General features: G+C 43.8%; 1 protein-coding gene across 4 annotated transcripts in view; it reads right to left on the bottom strand.

Moving 5' to 3' along the window:
• LOC309711543 (sodium channel protein type 4 subunit alpha B-like) overlaps window positions 1–22,444 on the bottom strand; it is a 44,874-nt gene that overhangs the window by 11,141 nt on the left and 11,289 nt on the right. For 3 of the 4 annotated variants that reach the window (XM_082541929.1, XM_082541932.1, XM_082541931.1), the window contains exons 12-27: window positions 20,180–20,276; window positions 19,781–20,010; window positions 19,063–19,134; window positions 18,876–18,977; window positions 18,461–18,808; window positions 18,206–18,371; window positions 17,104–17,276; window positions 16,155–16,218; window positions 15,170–15,324; window positions 13,689–13,862; window positions 10,703–10,804; window positions 9,500–9,784; window positions 9,292–9,345; window positions 9,049–9,186; window positions 8,791–8,895; window positions 4,286–4,556 (exon numbers count right to left, since the gene is read on the bottom strand). In XM_082541929.1, the coding sequence (XP_082398055.1) occupies window positions 4,286–4,556; window positions 8,791–8,895; window positions 9,049–9,186; window positions 9,292–9,345; window positions 9,500–9,784; window positions 10,703–10,804; window positions 13,689–13,862; window positions 15,170–15,324; window positions 16,155–16,218; window positions 17,104–17,276; window positions 18,206–18,371; window positions 18,461–18,808; window positions 18,876–18,977; window positions 19,063–19,134; window positions 19,781–20,010; window positions 20,180–20,276 (2,536 nt within the window). The remainder of the gene's footprint in view (window positions 1–4,285; window positions 4,557–8,790; window positions 8,896–9,048; window positions 9,187–9,291; window positions 9,346–9,499; window positions 9,785–10,702; window positions 10,805–13,688; window positions 13,863–15,169; window positions 15,325–16,154; window positions 16,219–17,103; window positions 17,277–18,205; window positions 18,372–18,460; window positions 18,809–18,875; window positions 18,978–19,062; window positions 19,135–19,780; window positions 20,011–20,179; window positions 20,277–22,444) is intronic. The other variant, XM_082541930.1, reaches the window with a different exon arrangement.

The following is a 22,444-nucleotide window of genomic DNA, read 5'->3' as shown; positions in this document are numbered from 1 at the left end:
ATGACTCTGTGGGAGAGAGTCCTGTAATTCTGTCTGCAAAATACAGTAAATAATGACCAATGTTGGGCAATTAATTATTTAGTTACTTCTTCAAAAGAGTAACTGAGTTATGCAAACAACAAAGTTTTTTACAGCTGTTTACCTAAAAATGCAGCCAAAGCGTTTTTTTAACAAACATTTCAAACTATTTACAGAACAATCAGCTGTTCTGCATCAAATCTGATGCCACACAAATTATTTGTGCCGCTCCAAAAAATAATTTCTGTCCACTATGAGATGAAGGAGAACAACAGCCTGATACCTGCAGGCCTGACAGCAGCAGATGTGTCACTGCTGTAACACCTGTAACACTCAGCAGGCGCCTCATTGTTCTGACACACAACACTACTGACCACACTACACACTAACTACACACTAACTACACACTCCAAACACGCTAAACGTCACAAATCTCAAATCTCTCTCTCTTCCCCCCCCCTCCCTCTCCCCGCCTCTCTCTCCCCCTCTCCCTCCCCCCCTCTCTCTCTCTCCCCCCTCTCCCCTCTCCCTCTCCCTCTCCCCCTCTCCCCCCCTCTCCCCCCCTCTCTCTCGCCGTCACTCCTAAAACTTCCTCCTTCCTAAACAACTAAAGGCCATGTTGCCATATCATTTTTTGGTCGACATGGTATATTTTTCGACCAATAGGAAAGGGTGGGGTTTTTTTGGTGTTGTCTTTGCTCACAGGCTTTTGAGCGTTTTCCTTATAAAACGCCGTTTTTACCATTTCTTCCTGCAGTAAATATAAACAACGACAGTATTCAGGAAGAAAACCAAACACTGCAGATATTTTATCATAACTCTGGTTTTACGTGGCCGATCAACACAATTTAAAAACTGGTATAAAGTCCACACTTTGCCCGTCAGTTGTTCCGTCTGTCCTGCTCACATCTCCAATGGTTGTACACGTTGTCATTAACGTGGCTTCACTCCACAGCAGCCGCTTTGCTAAAACACCGGTGTCGGCGCATAAGGACGCGGTCAGAGCCTGTCAGCGACGTTGATTAGCTGCGTATATACGAATGTGAATCGCATCATTGGCTGGACTTTGGGATAAGGTGGCATCGTTCTGATCACATACGGGAGCAGTCAGTCACTGACTAACACTGCAAAACAGAATTGTTAAAGTTTTAAATTTAATTTCAATTCAGGTTCGATTTTTTCTTTTTTTGTGTGCAGAGACTGTGCCAGCAGTGCGCAATTGCCCATGCGTGCAGCTTAGAGGGAACATTGCCGAGGATACTTGTTTGTCAAACTTAGCTGTTTAAGAGGACACCTAAGTTGTTAACAGTGCCAGAAAGAAAGGTGCCAAGGGGTCCAAGAGTATCAGCAAATTGGCCCTGTGAAATATGGTTGTCGAACGGCACGATTTCTGTTTTCTTCTTGTTCAATATAAGAGAGTTATCAGAGAGCCAATCTTTGACCTCTCTCAAACACTCTAGCAGACAGTGTACTGATGACCAAACATCACCAGAGAGCCGAAAGTAAATTTGAATATCATCAGCATAAAAGTGACAGGAGATATTATACTTCTCTAAGACAGAGCCTAGGGGCAGCATACACAATGAAAACAACATAGGGCCCAACACAGATCCCTGGGGCAAACCACAGTAGAGGGGAGCAACAGAGGAAGAGCAAGTAAGTATGTAAGACCTGTCCGACAGATACGATCTAAACCAGTTCAGGGCATTACCCATTATGCCTACTGTGTGCTCAAGCCTCAATAGGAGGATATTATGGTCAACCATATCAAAGGCAGAGGTCAAGTCCAATAAAACTAAGAACGTAGAGCACTCTGAGTCGGCAAATAAAAGAAGGCCATTAAGGACTCTCAGCAGCGCTGTTTTGGTGCTATGGCGTGGTTTAAAGCTAGACTGGAATTTATCGCTGATATTATTTGCATCCAAGGAGGCCTGCGTCTGTGAGAGGACCATCTTCTCCAATGCTTTAGACAACAATGGAAATAACACAGACACACCACACTCTTTCTTCTGCTTTTGATGCCTTTCAACACCATCAGGCCGACCCTCCTGGGTGATAAGTTAGCAGCGATGCAGGTGGATGCTTCTCTGGTGTCCTGGATTGTTGATTACCTGACAGGAAGACCACAATATGTACGTCTCCCACAGTGTGTGTCTGACAAGGTGATTAGCAACACAGGGGCACCACAGGGGACTGTCCTCTCCCCCTTCCTCTTCACCCTCTACACCACAGACTTCAGCCACTGCACAGAGACCTGCCATCTTCAGAAGTTTTCTGATGACTCTGCGGTGGTTGGATGCATCAGCAGGGATGATGAGACAGAGTACCGGGCTGTGGTCGACTCCTTTATCACGTGGTGTGAGCAGAATCATCTGCAGCTCAACGTGGCAAAGACCAAGGAACTGATCGTGGACTTCAGGAAGACCAGGAAACACTTGACCCCTGTTTCAATCCAGGGGGTCAGTGTTGACATTGTGGAGGACTATAAATACCTTGGAGTACACATTGACAATAAACTGGACTGGGCTAAAAACACCACAGCACTTTACAGGAAGGGCCAGAGTCGTCTCTATTTTTTGAGGCGACTGAGGTCCTTCAACATATGCCGGAAAATGCTGAGGATTTTCTATGAGTCTGTTGTGGCCAGTGCGATCCTCTATGCTGTTGCATGCTGGGGGAGCAGGCTGAGGGTCGCAGATGCCAACAGACTTAATAAACTGATCCGTAAGGCCAGCAATGTTGTGGGGATGGAGCTGGACTCCCTCAAGGTGGTGTCGGAGAGGCGGATGCTGTCCAAGATAAAGACAATGTTGGATAACACCTCCCACCCACTCCATGACATGCTGGTCAGTCACAGGAGCACGTTCAGTGAGAGACTGAGATTACCCATGATGCACCACTGAACAACACAGGAAATCTTTCCTGCCTGTGGCTCCCGGTACAACGCATCCACTTAACACACTGTTTGCTGCTATAACTACACATGTTTCTTTTTCAGCTATTTATTTATGAGTGACTTATGTATGTATGTATGTATATATTGTACTATTCTTAGTTAGTGTATTGTCTGTCTTGTCTTAATGTTGGTTTAAAATGGAGCACTGTAACAAAAAATAATTTCCCCCAGGGATCAATAAAGTATTCTGATTCTGATTCTGATAAGTGGAGGTTTTCCACACAGGCCAGGTTTGGATTTGGGTTTTTTTCCCCTTAATAATGACAAATATTTTCATTGTTTGATCTGAAACATGTAAGTGTGACAAACATCAGGAAATCAGGAAGAGGGCAAAGACATTTTAAACTGCAGAAACGATGACACAGACTGACTTTAGAATAAAAACAGGGAACGTTGTACTTCCTGTTACAGCCCAGAGGTGGGACCAAGTCATTGTGTTGCAAGTCTCAAGTAAGTCTCAAGTCTTTATCCTCAAGTCACAAGTCAAGTCTCAAGTAATGTCAGGCAAGTCAGAGTCGAGTCTCAAGTCACTGGTGTAAAAGCCCGAGTAAAGTCACAAGTCTGAAACTTTGAATTTCGAGTCCTTTCGAGTCTTTAAAAAAAACAAAAAAACAAAAAAAAATGTTGCAGTTATGCTAAATGTAAATATTAGACCATGTAATTTTTAAATCTGTGTTTTTCTCAACACATGACAAAAATATCATACACATTAAAAAAAACTGTATCACCAACGGAGCCTGGACAACATTTGCTAGTTAGATGAAGTCATGAAGCCCCGCCTACCGTTCTTTATACAACTTCAACTGTGATTCTCTACTTGCATGTTTTGCATATTGCATTTCGGTTTTTTGTTGACTACTTCATAGTTTATGTACCTGAAAAAATTAACTCCTTGCAACATTTTTGAGCGTTTTTTTCCTTTTCTTTTCTTTAAAAATCTGGTTAATTTGATTGGCTGTGCTACAGCTCACGCACACATACATACATACGGAGTGTGGTTTGAATAAATAAATTGAATTAATGGTGCACACTTTGCATGTTAAATTTTATATTTGGGGTGAAACATCAAGTCTTTTCAAGTAAACCGGTTCAAGTCCAATTCAAGTCCCAGGTCATTGGTGTAAAAGTCCAAGTCAAGTCACAGTCTTAGAACATTTTTTCAAGTCAAGTCTAAAGTCATAAAATTAATGACTCGAGTCCAAGTCATGTGACTCGAGTCCACACCTCTGTTACAGCCCGCAGACATTTGCAGTAACTAACCAAACTGAGATCAGATAAGAAAATAAGATTGTTTCTGTGTGTAGGACTCACCTATAATGGACAAAGTGAGAACCACAAAGTCCACAATGTGCAAGACATTTCTGAAGTAATGCTGTCTGAGTACAATGATCTTCAGGATAAACTCAACAAGGAAGATGGCCACAAGGATGAGATGGATCCAGTTCAGGACAAGTGACTTCTCCTCACTCTGATCATCAGTCTCCACCATTAGAACCACCATGTTGAAGAAGATAACCACCACCATGAAGATCTCAAAGTACAGAGCGGTGACCAGGTCAAACAGCCAAGCCAGGCAGCAATTCTGGAGACAAAGACGTAAGCTTTAAACACTCCGGCAGTCAGTCGGTTTGCTGACACTGCAAATAGTTTTCAGTAAAAACCCTCTTACAGGAGAAACTTTGTGATCCAATGTTATCTTAATCACTGCTGAAACAGAATTTGTTTCTTCACCTCCACAGTAGGAGGCAACAGGCTAATATATGAAGGCTGGTGTAAGAGTCTGATTGACAGCTGATGACTCTCTCTACTGCACAAAATGAGACTCGTCCTTACAGTCATTGATCTGACAGCTCTAACATTCATTACCTTTATTACTGCAACGCCTCCATACGTGCCTTCACGTGCTACATATGAACATATATCCATAAGTATCTGGACTCTGATGCGTATTTTAGTGTCTGCACACCGTGAGTTTTAAAGGTTTGTAAAAATATTCCATCAACTGTTGTTTCATGCAGTCCCCCGTTTTCAGAGGCTCAAAGGTGACAAACAGTAAAGCCCATTCCCTCATTATTCAATGAAAGTTTGAGCAGTTACAAAACCTGAAACTGATTCAAGGTGTTGTATTTAGGATCAGAGCATCTAATTGAGTCAAGGGGATTCTTGAGGAGGTTGGTGAAACTCTTTGAAAGTCTACGATCAATACAGAGAGTTTACAACAAGATGCAAACTACTGGTTACACTCAAGAAGTGCTAGAATAGATTTTACCAGAAAACATCTAAAGGAGCGTGTACAGGTCTGAGAAACATCTTTGGGCCGATGGAAGCGAGATGAACTTTCAAATCAAATCACTTTTATTGTCACATCACATGTGCAGGTACTCTGGTACAGTACATGCGAGTGAAATTCTTGTGTGCGAGCTTCACAAGCAACAGAGTTGTGTTAAAATACAATAACATAAGAACAAGCAAAATATAAGAATGGGTAAATCTGAGAATTATATGAATAAATATATGTACAGTATAAGAGTGTATGTGCATTACTGAATGTGTATACTAAATATAAATATCTACGTGTGTGTCTATACATATTTTAAAAATTAAATAGAATAAACAATAAATAAAATATATAAAATATACAGAGGTTGGTAGTTGGACATGTGCAAAACAGTGGCATTTATATACAGTGTGGAGTGCATAATGTTGAAGTTCTCTTAAGTGAAGCTGAGGTGACTATGAAGTGTTCAGCAGTCTGATGGCCTGATGGAAGAAGCTGTCTCTCAGTCTGCTGGTACGGGACCGGATGCTGCAGAACCTCCTTCCTGATGGAAGTAGTCTGAACAGTTTATGGCTGGGGTGACTGGAGTCCTTGATGATCCTCCCCGCTTTCCTCGGGTACCGCTTCCTGTAGATGTCCTGGAGGGAGGGAAGCTCACCTCCAATTATCCGTTCAGAGCACCGCACTACTCGCTGGAGAGCTTTGCAGTTGTAGGCGGTGCTGTTGCCATACCAGGTGGTGATGCATCCAGTGAGGATGCTCTCAATGGCACAGTGATAGAAGGTCCTGAGGATGTGGGGGCTCATGCCGAATCTTTTCAGTCTCCTGAGAAAGAAGAGGCGCTGCTGCGCCTTCTTCACTGTTTTGTTTGTGTGTACTGACCACGTAAGATCCTCAGCCAGATGTACACCAAGGAACCGGAAGCTGCTCACTCTCTCCACAGCAGCGCCGTTGATGGTGATGGGGGTGTGTACTTCTCTGCACCTCCGGAAGTCCACTATCAACTCCTTTGTCTTTGCGACGTTGAGGGTGAGATGAGAACGTCTGGTGTCTTGGTGCAGCCACAACAACCTGGTGCTGAATGCCCAGAAGACAGTGGAGATTATTGTGGACTTCAGGAAGCACACAGCCCCACTCCCCCCCATCATCCTGACTGACACCCCCATCACCTCTGTGGACTCATTCCGCTTCCTGGGTACCACCATCACCCAGGACCTGAAGTGGGAGCCCACCATCACCTCCGTCATCAAGAAAGCCCAGCAGAGGATGTACTTCCTGAGGCAGCTGAAGAAATTCAACCTGCCAACACGGACGATGATGCAATTCTACACTGCAATCATCGAGTCCATCCTCACCTCCTCCATCACCGTGTGGTACGCTGGAGCCACTATCAGGGACAAACAGAGACTGCAGCGTGTTGTGCGCTCTGCTGAGAAGGTGATTGGCTGCAGACTCCCATCTCTGCAGGACCTGTACACCTCCAGGACACTGCGGCGTGCAGCCCGGATCTCAGCTGACCCTTCTCACCCTGGACACAGTCTGTTTGACCTGCTCCCCTCAGGCAGGAGGCTCCGGTCCATCCGCACCAGAACCTCTCGCCACAAGAACAGTTTCTTCCCCTCTGCTGTTGGACACATGAACAATAACCACATGATTGTCCCCGCCACTAACACATGACCCTACGCTGTGTCACTGCATCATTCCATGTTTGGCACTGATCACCACCTGCACTCATGTATATATCTTTCTACGCAGCACTCATAATTCTTATTCTCATGTATATATCTCATGTATATCTCATGCACATATCTTTCTTTCTACATAGCACTTTAATTCTTATTGTCTGCACTGAAGCACCGCAGCAATTTCCTAATGTTGTAAACCTCAACATCTGGCAATAAACCCATTCTGATTCTGATTGTCTTGACACCAGTGGGTCAAGGCGCTGACCTCCTCCCTGTAGGCCGTCTCATCACCGTTGGTGATAAGACCCACCACTGTAGTGTCGTCCGCAAACTTCACAATGATGTTGGAGTTGTTAGTGGCCGTGCAGTTGTAGGTGTAGAGTGAGTACAGGAGAGGGCTCAGTACACACCCCTGTGGAGCACCAGTGTTCAGTGTGATGGGGGATGAGGTGATGCTGCCCAGCCTTATTCATTTTATTCACCCCAGTTTGAATAACACCTTGGGACTTGCGCCAGAAAATAAAAAAAGTCAGTAATTCTAATAGGTTTTAGGTTCAGGGGATTTACGCAAATTTGCGCAGGGTTAGTAAATCTAGTGTTAAATTAAATAAAATTAACTACAGCTAAGAGGCAAACCAGGTTGCTGTGCGAATCGGTTGATTAAATTATTGCAGTTACAGCGCAGACCTATGATTGTTGGGAGCAGTTCTGATTGTACAGTCTGACAGCTGCAGGGAGGAAGGACCTGCAGAAACGCTCCTTCATGCATTGAGGATGCAGCAGTCTGTCACTGAAGCAGCTCTGCAGCAACATCTACATGCATGGGGTGGGAGACTCTGTCCATCAGAGATGTTATTTTGGCCACAGTCCTTCTGTCTCCCACCACCTGCACTGGGTCCAGGGTGCATCCCAGAACAGAGCTGGCCTTCCTGATGAGTTTATCCAACCTCTTCCTCTCAGCTGCCGATAAACTGCTGCTCCAACATACCACACTGAAAAAAATGACAGATGCCACCACAGTAAGAGCTGCCAGTTTGTCTACCATGGTGGTGACCATGGTGGCCATTTAGAAGTCGGCCATCTTGGATACAACTTTTGTTTTTTCAATAGGAAGAGAGTTAAGTTGGCTACAATAGGTGACACGGGGGAAAGGACGCTCTTTCGAGGATTCCAATGTTCACATGTTGGACAGAGAGGACAGATGTTTAAAAGAGGAGTGAAAGAAGCCATTTAAGTCCACCTGGAGTTTACAACTCTCTGCCATCTATAATCCAGTTCTGAGATCCCTCCCCAGACGCCTTAACACCCACTCACATCCTGGGCCATCTGGCCTCAGGAAATCACATGACAGGGTGGGGCCGGGTTTCACCATGAGCTCACCCGAAACCCTGGCTGATTGTGACCCACACCCGTTTTCACACCTTGGCTCATGTGATTAGGTAGAGGATCATCAGGGGGTCCTTTGTACCTCTTTGGGGGGAAACTCCCACTGGGTTTCAATCTGGGACTCTCCACCATTTGACCTTAGAACTGAAGAAGCTTCTCGGATGAGAGCTGAAACGTCTTCAAACAACTAACGGTTCTCTTTCCAAGCTCCTTAGATTCCCATTACTTTGGCATTTTTCACAAATTCAGCAAAAGAGCTCAAAGATACAACTTGAAACTGGTTGTTTCCTGAGTTGTGCATCATGTGTGGACACAACATTAGTTCATCCCTTGAGTTAGGAGCCTCTTTTATGCCTGAATGGGTCAGAGTTGGGTAATCTTCTGAAAGTGGTCGGGTACAAGGACTGGGCTAAAAATGAAAATCAGCCAGCAGTTGACAAAGACTGAAGAACTATATCTGAACTGACCTGAGGTTGTGGAACAGTTTTGTTGCGTTTTTCAGAGAATCGTTTCTTTATGGTGCTCAAATATTTCTGCTGCTGGTCCGTCACAAAAACATGTTTCCCTCCGAAGTAGAGATGAGAGACAAGAGCAAAGTTAACTGACAGAAACAGGAAGAACGAATTCAGCCAACACTGTGGAGCTTCTACAGACTGATGCCCAACTGTGTGTGTGTGCGTGTGTGTGTGTGTGTGTGTGTGTGTGTGTGTGTGTGCGTGACCTATCTTGTGTCTCTGCTGGTGGATCGTATCAATGATGACTCTAATGAAGAGGTTCAGCGTAAAGAAGCAGCCGATGATAATGAAACAGATGAAGTACAGGTACATGTACACATTGATCTCGTAGTGCGGCTGGTCTTCCACCTACACACACACACACACACACAGTGGTTTTAACACACACACACAGTAGTAATATACCAGCAATAACAGCAACAGTAATAGTACTGATCCAGCGTGTATACTGACTTGTCTGGAGTCCACAGCTGCATACATGATGTCCATCCAGCCTGAAGACGTCCCCTGACCCACAATCAACACAGAGTTTCATTAGAAAAACAATGAATTCAAGCTCTATTACTAAATGATACTGACTTTAGTTAGCTTGGTTATGTTTTTTCCACACAGTTGATGGTTTTATGCATTCTAACTAACAAGTTAGAGTGTTCACACTGACCATGATCAGCAGCGACAGGAAACCCATCCCCACATTGTCAAAATTAAACGTCCACGTCTTCCAGTTGACCTCAGAGAAATTCTGATCCATCAGTGAAAAGCATTCAGTCATGTTGTTCACCACGTAAAAGGAGAAAAGCTCCTCTGAAGTCTCATTGTAACAGTAAGAAAACTTTCCTGCAAACAGATTCACTCCTATCACGCTGAAGACAAGCCAGATGACCAGAATCACCAGCAGCATGCTGAACATGGAGGGCAGCGTCACGGCAAGCACCTTCAGCACCACCTGCACACAGACAGAGAGACAAAAAGGTCTCTGCTGTGAATCAGCTCACATCCAGTTAATAAGCTGCCTCCACGTTGGCTCTCCATCCAACAGGACTTTAGTTCTGTCAGGAAAGTTCACTATTAGCTACTGAAAGACCTGAAAACCTGTAAACAAAAACTAAGCAAATGATATACAACGTAAACAATCATTCAACTTGGGGTGTAAATTGTGTGACATGCAACTGGCTTTATACTAGGGTTACAAGGCATTGATAAGTCCTGGTAAGACCAGTCGCCTCTCACACCTCCGTCATTAGGACAGCTACACCCTGGGGAACCCAGTCTTGTGCCTGGCTGACCAAATGGAGCACAGCCGCCAGTCTGTGGAGTAACCTCCTCAAGTATGGGAAAACTGTCCTCTGAACATCAAAGGACAGTGTGTTCTTTTTGTGTGGTCATACAGATTTGGGAGGCTGAATAACGGGTTGGCGATTAAAACTCACAAATGCAGACCTGCACGCATTACTGAGACAAAAGTGATAAAGTCCTTCTGCTTACACCAGCGATTAAAATACCTGGGCCACGTCTGTAGGATGGACAACCGAGAAATAAGAAAACAAAGATTGTTTGATGAACGCTCCCTGAGTTGGGTGAAATCGAAGAAACTGTTAGGGACAGATACCCTGCAAATAAGGAGAATGATGATGGATAGGACAAACCTTCAGTGTCTATGGGAAATAACAGACACACCCTAAGGACTCAAATCTCCTAAAAAGGGAGCACAATGATGAGTAGAGCAAAAGAGAAAGTCACACGAACTCTACAAATCATTTAACAAGCAAAGAATTTTATAAATATTTGATCTTCTTTCTCTAGCAGAAGAGTACACCTACATCCTGCTCGGCAATGTCTGTATCTGTATGAGTGCCTGCCTCACCCTCATGCCCTTGAAGCGAGACGGGACCCTCAGAGTCCTCAGAGCTCTCAGAGGCCGGCTGGTGTATCCAAGCATGTTGCCCATCAGGGAGAACAGAGACACCTAGAAGACAGCACAGCGGTGACAATGTGATCCACCTGTCTCTAATAATCGGCTACAAGCCACAGGCCTTCGAGATGGCAGTTGTTAAACATTACTTAAAACCAACCCCTTGTCCCAGCTGTCTTAGCTAATTATAGGCCAATCCCCAGCCTTCATGTTATCGATTCTTGAAACAGTAGTTGTCAACAGCTAACAGATCATCTGCAGAGGAATGGCTTATTGGAAGAGTTTCAGTCAGGTTTCAACTGTAGGAAATCAGGTCTTTACTCTGTCTTTTGTATAATGAATCTGTAATGATCTTTGAATGGTTTCTGATGCAGGGGACTGTTCTGCTATCATTCTGTCCAGTGTTAGTGCAGCCTTTCATACCATTTACCATAACATTCTGCCTGACAAGCTTGAGGTTCAGGCTGGTGTATGTGGCTCTGCCTTAGACTGGTTTTCTTCTTACTTATCTGATAGGACTGTCTCTGTTAGAACAAACCATTGCCTCTGTTGAAGTCATTCTGATCAAAGTTGTCCTTGTTGTGTTTAAAACTGTAAACCTTTTCTTGAACTGCGTGCAGATATTTTTCCTCCCCTAGATCTAGCATGGTGGGGGATGCTATTAGCTATAGTGTTTAACTGCGGGCGCGCTTGCATGTAAGATTCTGGTTTCCTTATTTAGTAATGAATGTTTACTTCCTGCCATTTATGGGCTCACCTGTGCTTGTATATGGTGGACTGTTCAAGGAGTTGAGCCATGTACGGGGTGTAATATTGGATTCTTCTCTGGCTTCGACTTGCATATAAAATATTCATCATATTGCTGTTCATTTCATTTAAGTAACATTTCTAAGTTATTTTTAGACTATTGTAATAACCTGTTTTCCAGCTTGGACAAATCATTGCTTTCTTTCTTCATTCACAGACTCTGGATTTTTTGGTTGTTCCCTGTAAATGACTAAAGACGAGGGGGCACAGAGGCTTTCAGTCTGTGGCACCAAGGCTGTAGAACAGTCTACCACCACAACTACACTTAGTGGACTCTGTGGACTAAAATCTTTGTTTAAACAGGCTTCAGAAGTTTTATTGGAATGATTATAGGTTTATTTATTTATTTTAAAACTACCTGTTTATTTTATTTTATTTTATCAAATATTTTTATTGAATATTTTAGCACTTAATGTTCAGATTTATTTGACCCTTTTGTGTACAGCGACTCTGTGAAAAGTGCTTAATAAATAAATAAACTTAATAAATAAACTTTGCTTACTTCTCATAGAGTTCACAGCACAGAAACAGCTTTAGTGAAGGTTACAAATGATCTTCTTATGGCCTCTGACAGTGGACTCATCTCTGTGCTTGTCCTGCTAGACCTCAGTGCAGCGTTCGATACTGTCGACCATAATATCCTATTAGAGCGATTAGAACATGCTGTAGGTATTACAGGTACTGCACTGCAGTGGTTTGTATCATATCTATCTAATAGACTCCAGTTTGTGCATGTAAATGGAGAGTCCTCTTCACACACTGAGGTTAATTATGGAGTTCCACAGGGTTCAGTGCTAGGACCAATTCTGTTTACATTATACATGCTTCCCTTAGGCAGCATCATTAGAAGACATAGCATACATTTACACTGCTATGCAGATGACACCCAGCTCTATCTGTCCATGAAGCCAGATAACACACACCAATGAGTTAAACTGCAGGAATGTCTTAAAGACATAAAGACCTGGATGGCCGCTAACTTTCTGCTTCTTAATTCAGATCAAACTGAGGTTATTGTACTCGGCCCTGAAAAGCTTAGAAATATGGTATCTAAGCAGATTCTTACTCTGGATGGCATTACCTTGGCCTCCAGTAACACTGTGAGGAACCTTGGAGTCATGTTTGACCAGGACATGTCCTTCAACGCACATATTAAACAAATATGTAAGACTGCGTTCTTCCATTTGTGCAACATCTCTAAAGTTAGAAATATCCTGTCTCAGAGTGATGCTGAAAGACTAGTTCATGCATTTATTACTTCCAGGCTGGACGACTGTAATTCATTATTATCAGGATGTCCAAAAAACTCCCTGAAAAGCCTTCAGCTGATCCAAAATGCTGCAGCAAGAGTCCTGACAGGGACTAGAAAGAGAGAGCAGATTTCTCCTGTTTTGGCTTCCTGTTAAATCCAGAATTCAAAATCCTGCTCCTCACATACTCTTAAACCAATAAGGTCTTAAATCATCAGGCCCCGCCTCAGATGGCCCCGCCCCTCCCTGAGCCTGGTTCTGCTTGAGGTTTCTTCCTGTTAAAAGAGAGTCTTTCCTTCCCACTGTTGCCAAAGCGCTTGCTCATAGGGGGTCATATTATTGTTGGGTTTTTTCGGTTTCCTTAACATTACTGTAGGGTCTTGACCTTATAGTGTAAAGCACCTTGAGGCAACTGTTGTTGTGATTTGGTGCTATATAAATAACATTGAATTGAACTCGATTAAATTGAACTGACCTCATTGTACAGGAGAGCAGTGAAGCAGCAGGTTCATCTTACCCAGCCTGACTGTGTGCTGTTAGTTTATCTGTTCAAACTGAAACAACCCCATTTCTTTACTACAACGTCAAATACTGACATCCTGTCAAAGCCGCCCACATCTCAGACATGAACAGCCCGTCCTTTAGCTTCGGTGCCATCACCAATGCTGAGGTGGGTCTATGATCCCCAGCTCCACACATGGTTAAATGCCCCACATCATTTTTCGTTCATTCCAAGATTTAGCCAGAATACTCTTACTGATACAACCCTCCCCATTTACCCAGGCTTGGGACCAGCACTAGGACAACACTGGCTTGTGGTCCCTCCGTGACTGGCTTTGTAAAATACTGCCAATAATCGGTGCTGCCGATTGTGCTCTTACATCTAGGATGAGGAAGTCGAGCCAGCACCAGAAGCTTGTGAAGTATTTCTTGAATCCAAAAGCGATCCACTTCAGTAGCATCTCCACCAGAAACACGAAGGTGAACACCAGGTCTGCCATCTTCAAAACTCTCTGCAAGACTGGACGATGCCCCAGGTAGATGTCCTCAAAAACCTGTTCACAAACACACGCCTGTTTACTCACAACAAGCAGCATATGAGACGATCTAAGGACAACCACTGTCATTCTAGCAGTGTGACCTTCTGGTTTAACAGACGACCTGCTGTCCTGTTTGTTCTTCATGAGCTCTTCTTTTCTGTCTGTGTTTTTTCCCACCACCCTCCGACACATCCAGGAGATGGCTGCTCCTCCCTGATTCTGGTTCAGATGGAGGTCTCTTTCTGTTAAAAAAAAGGGATTCTTCCTTCCCACTGTCACCAAGGGCTGCTCTTGTCATCTGATTGTTGTGATCCTCTCTCTAATATTGTAGACTGTGATCATCTGCAACTCTGGCGCTTTAGTGAGGGGATGTTTTGTGTCTTTCAGAGCAGCACCTCTGCAATAATAAGACATAACTTTTCTACCCATGAACAGGAAACCACCCCAACAGCTCCAAAACCCAAAAAGGTTGATTCAGTTCATCTGAACGTTTTCAGTGGGAGAAACGTTTCATCATCATCAGGTGACTTCTTCAGTCTCAGCGGACTGCAGGTTTCCAACCTTATAAACAGTAGATTGCACAAGCAGATGACACAACACAGAAGAGCCACCTCGTCAGGCCAGGACTCTGCAGTCTATTCACACCTACAGGCCAGTGGACACTCTTTCAATGATGAGGATGTAACATCCTGGACAGGGAGGAACGCTGGTTTGAAGGCAGAGTCAAGGAGGCCATTTACGTGAAAAGGGAAGGACCATCTCTGAATGGAGGAGGGGCCTAAGGGTACATCTGTCACCATCTTACAATGCTGTGATTGCAGCCATTCCCCAACTCTCTGTGAATGGGACTCATGGTTATTGATCAATCGTCTTTGATCAAATGGTCAAAAGAATTTGCATATTAACGATGAAGGAACTGACCTCCCAGCCCATTGTTCCTTCAGTGGTGCTAGTTTCAGTCAGTGTCCAAATGTCCTGTTTATATGGTTGGAGACCTGCAGTCAGCTGAGACTGAAGACGTCCCCTGATGATGAAAGTTTCTCCTGAAAACGTTACGACCAGGTGTACAGATTCAACCTTTGGGATTTACTTACCTGGATGATTGAGCATGCATCAAGACACTGATCCAAAAGTGATTTCAAAGACCAAATCAACTGTCTGTGGGTTCATGCAGGTCGCTATCAGTGCCATATGTTTAGCTTAGTGGTTTCAGTGTGGAGTTAAGCCAGGAAGATAAAACATGTCCAAGTGAGTCCAGGGTTTGAATGTGACATGAATTCATGATGTATATTGTCAAATATGTATTGACAATGTCTGTTTACCAGAGCTGCACAGCTCAGCAGGATGATGAAGACGATGAAGCCCTCAAAGAATTTGTGTTGCACAATGCAGAGGCAGGCTCTCCTGAAGTTAGACCAGACCCTGCCGGTACCCTGGGATGTGTCTATTTCCAGGAACGGACAGCAGATGTAACAGCCTGAAACACATCAGAGGCGTTGCTGACTGATTGGCTTCTGTTCTCTTGATGTAACGGAAACAGCTGCAGTGAAGGAACTTTGATATCATCTCTGTATGTCACAGTTTGTTGAACTTTTAAATTGGGTCTACATCATCCATCAAACTGAGGCACTGAAAACTAAATCATGCACAGAAGAACCAAAAGCTGCAGTTCCTCTAGCAGAGGCTCCAGCAGTGAGCCGGTCGCCATAGATTTAACATGTCCCTATGTTAAAACTTTACAGCACAAATAAACATGTTTACAGCCTGAGACCAAATCCATATCCATAATTTCCCCCTTTCATGACAAATGTAAGAGAGTGAGAGAAGGTTTGTATTGAGCCTTAAAGTTGGCATTATTAGGGGCGGGGCCTCTTTAACTAACAGGTGGATGGTGACACAGGCGGGTGTAGCTGCTAGCTGTCTGCCAATTGCAGTCCCTGAACTGGACCTCTGGACCGTGTTTGTGCTGTTGGAGTCTTTTGGATCATTTTTATTACAATCATCTGACCAATAATATGGCTGCTGTGAGGTTGACTGGACCAACAGACATTCAAGAAGTCTGAGGTCCAGTTTCAGGGACTGAAACTTGAGGATTTTATTTGGATGTTACTGAACACTAATTAGCAGGTATCCGAGTCTGTGTGATCCAAATATGGTGAAACATGAACACGTTTACCAAAGCTCAGCATTTACGTAATTACTCTCACTGCCAGAAGAGGGAGACAAAGGTTTGTCACTGCAGGTTTAAACTATTTTACATATAATAATTTGATATAACAGTGTGTGTGTGTGTGTGTGTGCTCATACTGTTGCAGCAGCAGTCCTCAGGTTCTGGATGAGTTTCATCTTTACGTTTCTGCATGACGTCACACTGCAGACACAGAAGTTCACAAACATAAATAAACTTTAATGTCCTAGTTACTTTAAAATACTGTCACCGGACTAAGTGTTCACACTCTGAAAGCTCACGCGGTTTATGTCTCGGGTCTTTACTGTGTCTGTGAATTCAGGATGGCTGATTTCAGTCCTGTAAAAGTCTGATGATCACCTTCTTTAAGCTGTTGCAGTGATTTTAACATCAGCAGCTGCTGATGAATTTCAAACTAAAACCTGAACTTTACACGGTCCAGTCGTCTGCCTTAAACCTGTGTGCTGTGGATGTGTGTGTGAAAGCATCTCATCGCTGTGTTTCACTCAATTCATCATAAAGACAACTGCAGTTATGCTGAAGCTCTGATGATGCTGCGGTCACATCGAGGGTGGAGAGATGTTCTTCATGCACAGTGATCACAGTGAGGAAAATAGTACTGTGTAATAATAAATAATAATAATGGATTGGATTTATATAGCACTTTTCAAGGCACCCAAAGCGCTTTACAATACCACTATTCATTCACTCTCACATTCACACACTGGTGGAGGCAGCTACAGGTGTAGCCACAGCTGTCCTGGGGCAGACTGACAGAAGCGAGGCTGCCATATCGCGCCATCGGCCCCTCTGGCCAACACCAGTAGGTAAGTAGGGTAAAGTGTCTTGCCCAAGGACACAACGACCAGGACAGAGAGCCCAGGGATCGAACCGGCGACCTTCCGGTTACAGATGCGATTCCCAACCCCCTGAGCCACGGTCGCCCCGTGGCGACACAAACATGTTTATCTGCTGTTCATACTCGAGGCCGAAGCTGCGTCACACATCAGTATTTACTTTTAACATGAAATTCTGCTCTAGGATCAAAAATAGTAGAATCTGCTTTACATGCTGCGTCTCCTTTTCTTCTGCATTTTCAGGCGTCCTAAACTCGATCTCAGCCACAGCGACGGGGGCCTCCCAGGCGGCCATGTTTGTGTGGTTATCATCGAGGGTCAGCTGATCTGAGCTCACAGAGCTTAAGGCCAGATATTCCTCCTTGTTGTCTTTTTCAGTGTCACCTGCAAATGAGGAAAACATGAAAATATTTTCAAATTAAAAGCTCTAAATCTAAAACTTAAAAAAGACACAGAAATCCAAATACGATCCACAGAAAAAAAATAAACCACTAACAACAGAGTATGTGTGAGGATGACCTGAAACATGAAGGCAACACTGCCTCAAACCTGCAGTCTCTCTAATGTCCAGCAGGTGGCGACTCCTCTGGTTGTAACCTGAACATTTGCAAGTATATGAGAAAATGAGCTTCGTGTTCACCTCATCACTCAGCTCACTGATGAATTTATGGTCTCAGTCACTAGTTTGAAGTCTTGTTGAGGAGAAGGAAGGACGGGAAGATTTAAGTCGAGACTACAATCCACTTTACATTTTACTACCAATGAGTAGTGAGCAGAGTCCCTCACTGTCGAAGTCAGATCCAGTTTGTAAACATCCAGTTTCAGGCTTCAAGACAGGACTTCACTAAGTCTTAGTCTTAAGTGTATATTTATTTTTCTACTCCTTTTATATCCATTTATTAGGGTTTTTTGCACTGATGTAACTCGTCGTCTTGTCTTTATATGCTGCACTGGCTGTAGCAGTCAGTGCGCCCCAGGGCAGCTGTGGCTACAATGTAGCTTGCCATCACCAGTGTGTGAATGGGCGGATGACTGAATGCAGTGTAAAGTGCTTTTGGTCCATAGGGGACCAAGTAATGCGCTATACAAATACAGGCCATTTACCATTTGCCATTTAGCGGAGATGACAATAAAGTTTGACTTTGACTAATATGTTACCTCGTTGTGGCTGTGCCAGTGTTATATCTACATTCCATGTTAATAATGCAGACCCCCAAAACAGCAATAAAGTAATGGCACAAAACAAGCTCCTTGGATTACTGTGACCTGGATAACTGAGAACCTACAAAGACAAATATACAAACAAAAACCACCTTTGTGATCTTGGTCAGCGTAGTTCTTCCCCCACAAAGTCCAGATTCTCTTGGGGATCCAGGTTCTGGTCTGTTTCATGGTACTCTGCAGAATGTTTGTTGTTTTGTCTTCTGAATCCACCAGCTGAACATTGATGAACAATAAATTCAGGAACAGATGTAGGATCTGCAAACAGACCAGGAACTCATTCAAAAACTCTGATTGGACTAAGGTGGACTGGGTCATTCTAGGTTGTTAAGTGTAAAGAGACTCACCAGCAGCTTTCCAACAATCAGGACAATCATGAAGAAGGTCACACACATGCCATCATTCGAGACCTCCATGCAATCCCATAAAGACTCTAAACACAGTCCACACAAGACCCTGAAGACAAGCATGAAGGTGTGGAAAAAGTCTTCCATATGCCAACGAGGAAGCTGGCAGTCAAGAGAAATGCGACAGACGTTAGCTTTGTAGTCCGACTGGAACAGCTGCACGCCCGCCACAGAGAACATGAAGACCGTGATGAAGAGAACCAGAGTCAGGTTCCCCACTGAGGCCCAGACGATCTTCAAAAACATGTGGAGCATCGGCCACCAACGGGCCAGCCGAAACACTCGAAACTGGACAAACAGAAAGATACGTGAGAACAGATGATGATGATGACAGTGATGGTGATGTTATACTAACCGGAAGAAAACTGTGCAGCAAAGATAGACCCTCAACGTCAGCCAGTCCCAGCTGCACCAGAGAAATGATGACGAGGATAAAGTCGAAGATATGCCAGCGCACCTGTAACCACGACAACAAACAATCACAAATGTTTCTTTGAAAATGGCAGATCGCTGAACTGTTGAGAAGAAACTACAAATCTGACCTGGAAGTATCCATGCAGGCCCAGTGCGACAAGTTTGATGATCATCTCAGCTGCAAAGATCACACGGAAGACCTGCACAGTTCAAAGGGGTCAGAGGTCACAGGGTAGAAGCATGTTTTGCATCCAATTCATCCAACCATCGGCAGACAGGCGAACGAAAAACCTCGAACACACCGAGTCCCGTGCAGAAGTAGAAGTTCCAACAAAACAATCATTTTCCTGTGAAATGTCACCCATGTAAAGGTAGATCACTCTGACCAGGCATCACTGTTACTGCAAAAAGACTCACGGTGTAAATAAACCTCAGCAAAGCTCCCTCTGAATCCCAGCTGATCCTTACTTTTCTCGAGACTTGCCAGAGGTTTATACTGTACCCCCGTTACATTTTTACCTCACTGTGCTGCTTTTCCTCTCAGTTATGCAGGTCGTTTACAGGTTTGTACCGTTGGTTTGTTACCATTTGTGATGTAATTGCTCTGAGTGGACATTTTAAACCACTCTTGCTAGGTGGCTGAAGAACCCGCTAAAAGCATTCATCACTAAATTGGTCATGGAGGCACATCGAAGAAGAACATATGGTCCCTCCGACTGATCAAGTCTACACCAAACTAAGGGAGCAGAATGGAAAAGTCCTGATTTTAGCCTGCAGTGAAGAAGCTGCCATTAAATTAACCAAGTAGGAGATAACAGGGTCTGCAGACACTTCTTCAACACTCACCAGCTCAGCGATGACCAGGGTCTCCATGAACTCCTCCATCATAGGGTAATGTTCCATGGCTGTGAAGATGGTGCTAACAATGATGCAGATGATGATGACCAGGTCAAAGAAAGGGTTCGTGATAAAGGTGTGAAACTGCTGTTTGAGCCATCGCCAGCAGCCACAACAGTCCCCCTTCAGGAAGGCGTCAGTGCAGGTGCAGCACAAAGGCCGGTGGTGCTCCTCTGCCTCTGCAACACAAAGCTACTCTGTGAGGCCACAAACTGTGTCAGCATTAAGTTGTCTGCAGAGCCTCGGCTCTTCGCGTTTGTCTGTGACTGCTCTCAGTGACAGAGCGTGTTGTCCTGTCCCAATGAAGGAAGGTGGAGGTTAAAGAGGTGGAGGTAAATATCTGTTTACCTTCAACGTATTCTTGCTTAGTAGCTCGTATACCAGCTGATTTCTTCTTCTGCAGTGAGTCCTGTTGCTCTGGAGTCTCTGCCCTGCTGGAAGCCTGCTGTCCATAACAAAACACCCAAACTCAGTTATGCTAAATGACGATTTCAGCAGAGCCATCCCACAGTACTCTGAACAGTTTCCAAACAGGGTTATTTTGTCTCAGAAAGGTCACGGCTGACACAATAAGTTGAGAAGAAGCTGGTGAAAGGTTTTTGGAACAGCTGGATTTTAAATGCTGCCGACAGGTCTGCAGGATTGGTCACATGCTAGACACAGAAGGATATTTAGATGAAGAATAGGACGTGTTTGATATATGAACAGAACTAAAGCCCGATAATAGACCTACTCGTGTTATTCCAGTATATTTTGTACAGGTGTGGAATGTTTTAGCAACACTGGCAACACCTGGGCCTAGTGTGCCAGTGTTCCAAGCTGTCAGAGCTCAGCTGTTGGTGTGGCTCTCCTCCTAGAGACACACACCTTATGGTTATTTTATATTGTTTCTATTGTGTTGTTTACATATTGTTGTGATTTACATTGCTGTGATTGAGAGTCGTCATCTACCCGAACCAAATTCCTCGTATGTGTCTGCGCATATACACGGCCAATAAAGGCGACTCTGATCTCCCTTTTGTCGTGGCCATGGAGCCCATCAACCTGCTCAATGAGGCCTGTAGAGTCTGAGGTGGGGCTGTTGGACCTCAGCCACAGTAACTGGGGTTTCTCTGTGGTTTCTCTGAGCATCAGTTCTTGCCGTGAATTTGCTGCAATGCCCAGTGTGGTATCATAATGAATCATTTGTTTATATATGCATAGTTGCAGTCTTACACGCCTCTCTGCAGCTTCTCTCCTCCTGCTACCCCCCCAAAAACCCATCTCCATAGAGACTGTGTCAGCTCCCAAACAGACAAAAAACAAACTAAAAACCAGCAACAAACAACTTAAACATAAACAATTACAAAGAAAGAACAATACAGTATCCACATCTGAACCAAAGAGTAAAACAGTGAAATGTGGATTATTAAATATTAGGTCTTTCTCCTCCAAGTCTCTGTTAGTACATGACTTAATAATTGATCAACAAATTGATTTACTCTGCCTTACAGAAACCTGGTTGCAGCAGGATGATTATGTTAGTTTAAATGAATCAACACCCCCGAGTCATTCTAACTACCAGAAATCTCGAAGCACAGGCCGAGGGGGAGGTGTGGCAGCAATTTTTCACACCAGCTTATTAATTAATGAAAGACCCAGACAGACTTTTAATTCATTTGAAAGCCTGATGCTTAGCCTCGTCCACCCCAGCTGTGAAACTCAGAAACCAGTCTTACTTGTTATCATCTATCGTCCACCTGGGCCTTACACAGAGTTTCTGTCTGATTTCTCAGACTTTATATCTAATTTAGTTCTGAGCTCAGATAAAATAATTATTGTGGGTGATTTTAACATCCATGTAGATGCTAAAAATGACAGCCTCAACATGGCATTTAATCTGTTATTAGACTCAATTGGTTTCTCTCAAAATGTAAAAGAACCCACCCACCACTTTAATCACACTCTAGATCTTGTTTTAACATATGGCATAGAAACTGAACATTTAACAGTGTTTCCTGAAAACCCTCTCCTGTCTGATCATTTCCTGATAACATTTACATTTACAATAATTGATTACACAGCGGTGGAGAGTAGACTTTATCAAAGTAGATGTCTTTCTGAAAGCGCTGTAACTAAGTTTAAGAATATAATCCACCCACTGTTATCACCTTCAATGCCCTGTACCAACACAGAGCAGAGCAGCTATCTGAACGCTACTCCAACAGAGGTCGATTATCTTGTTAATAATTTTACCTCCGCACTACGTACGACTCTGGATACTGTAGCTCCAGTAAAAACTAAGGTCTCTAATCAGAAGTACCTGACTCCGTGGTAGCCTAAAGCAGATGACTCGTAATCTGGAGAGGAAATGGCGTGTCATAAATTTAGAGGATCATCATTTAGCCTGGAGAAATAGTTTGCTGCTTTATAAGAAAGCCCTCCGCAAAGCCAGAACATCTTACTATTCATCACTGATTGAAGAAAATAAGAACAACCCCAGGTTTCTCTTCAGCACTGTAGCCAGGCTGACAAACAGTCAGAGCTCTTTTGAGCCAACCATCCCTTTAACGTTAACTAGTAATGACTTCATGAACTTCTTCACAAATAAAATTTTTATCATTAGAGAAAAAA

The sequence above is a fragment of the Aulonocara stuartgranti genome (genome assembly GCF_965226115.1).
Source record: "Aulonocara stuartgranti genome assembly, chromosome: 7".
Lineage (NCBI taxonomy): Eukaryota > Metazoa > Chordata > Actinopteri > Cichliformes > Cichlidae > Aulonocara > Aulonocara stuartgranti.
Note: the sequence above shows the minus strand (reverse complement) of the source record. Positions and strands in the feature narration are given on the sequence as shown.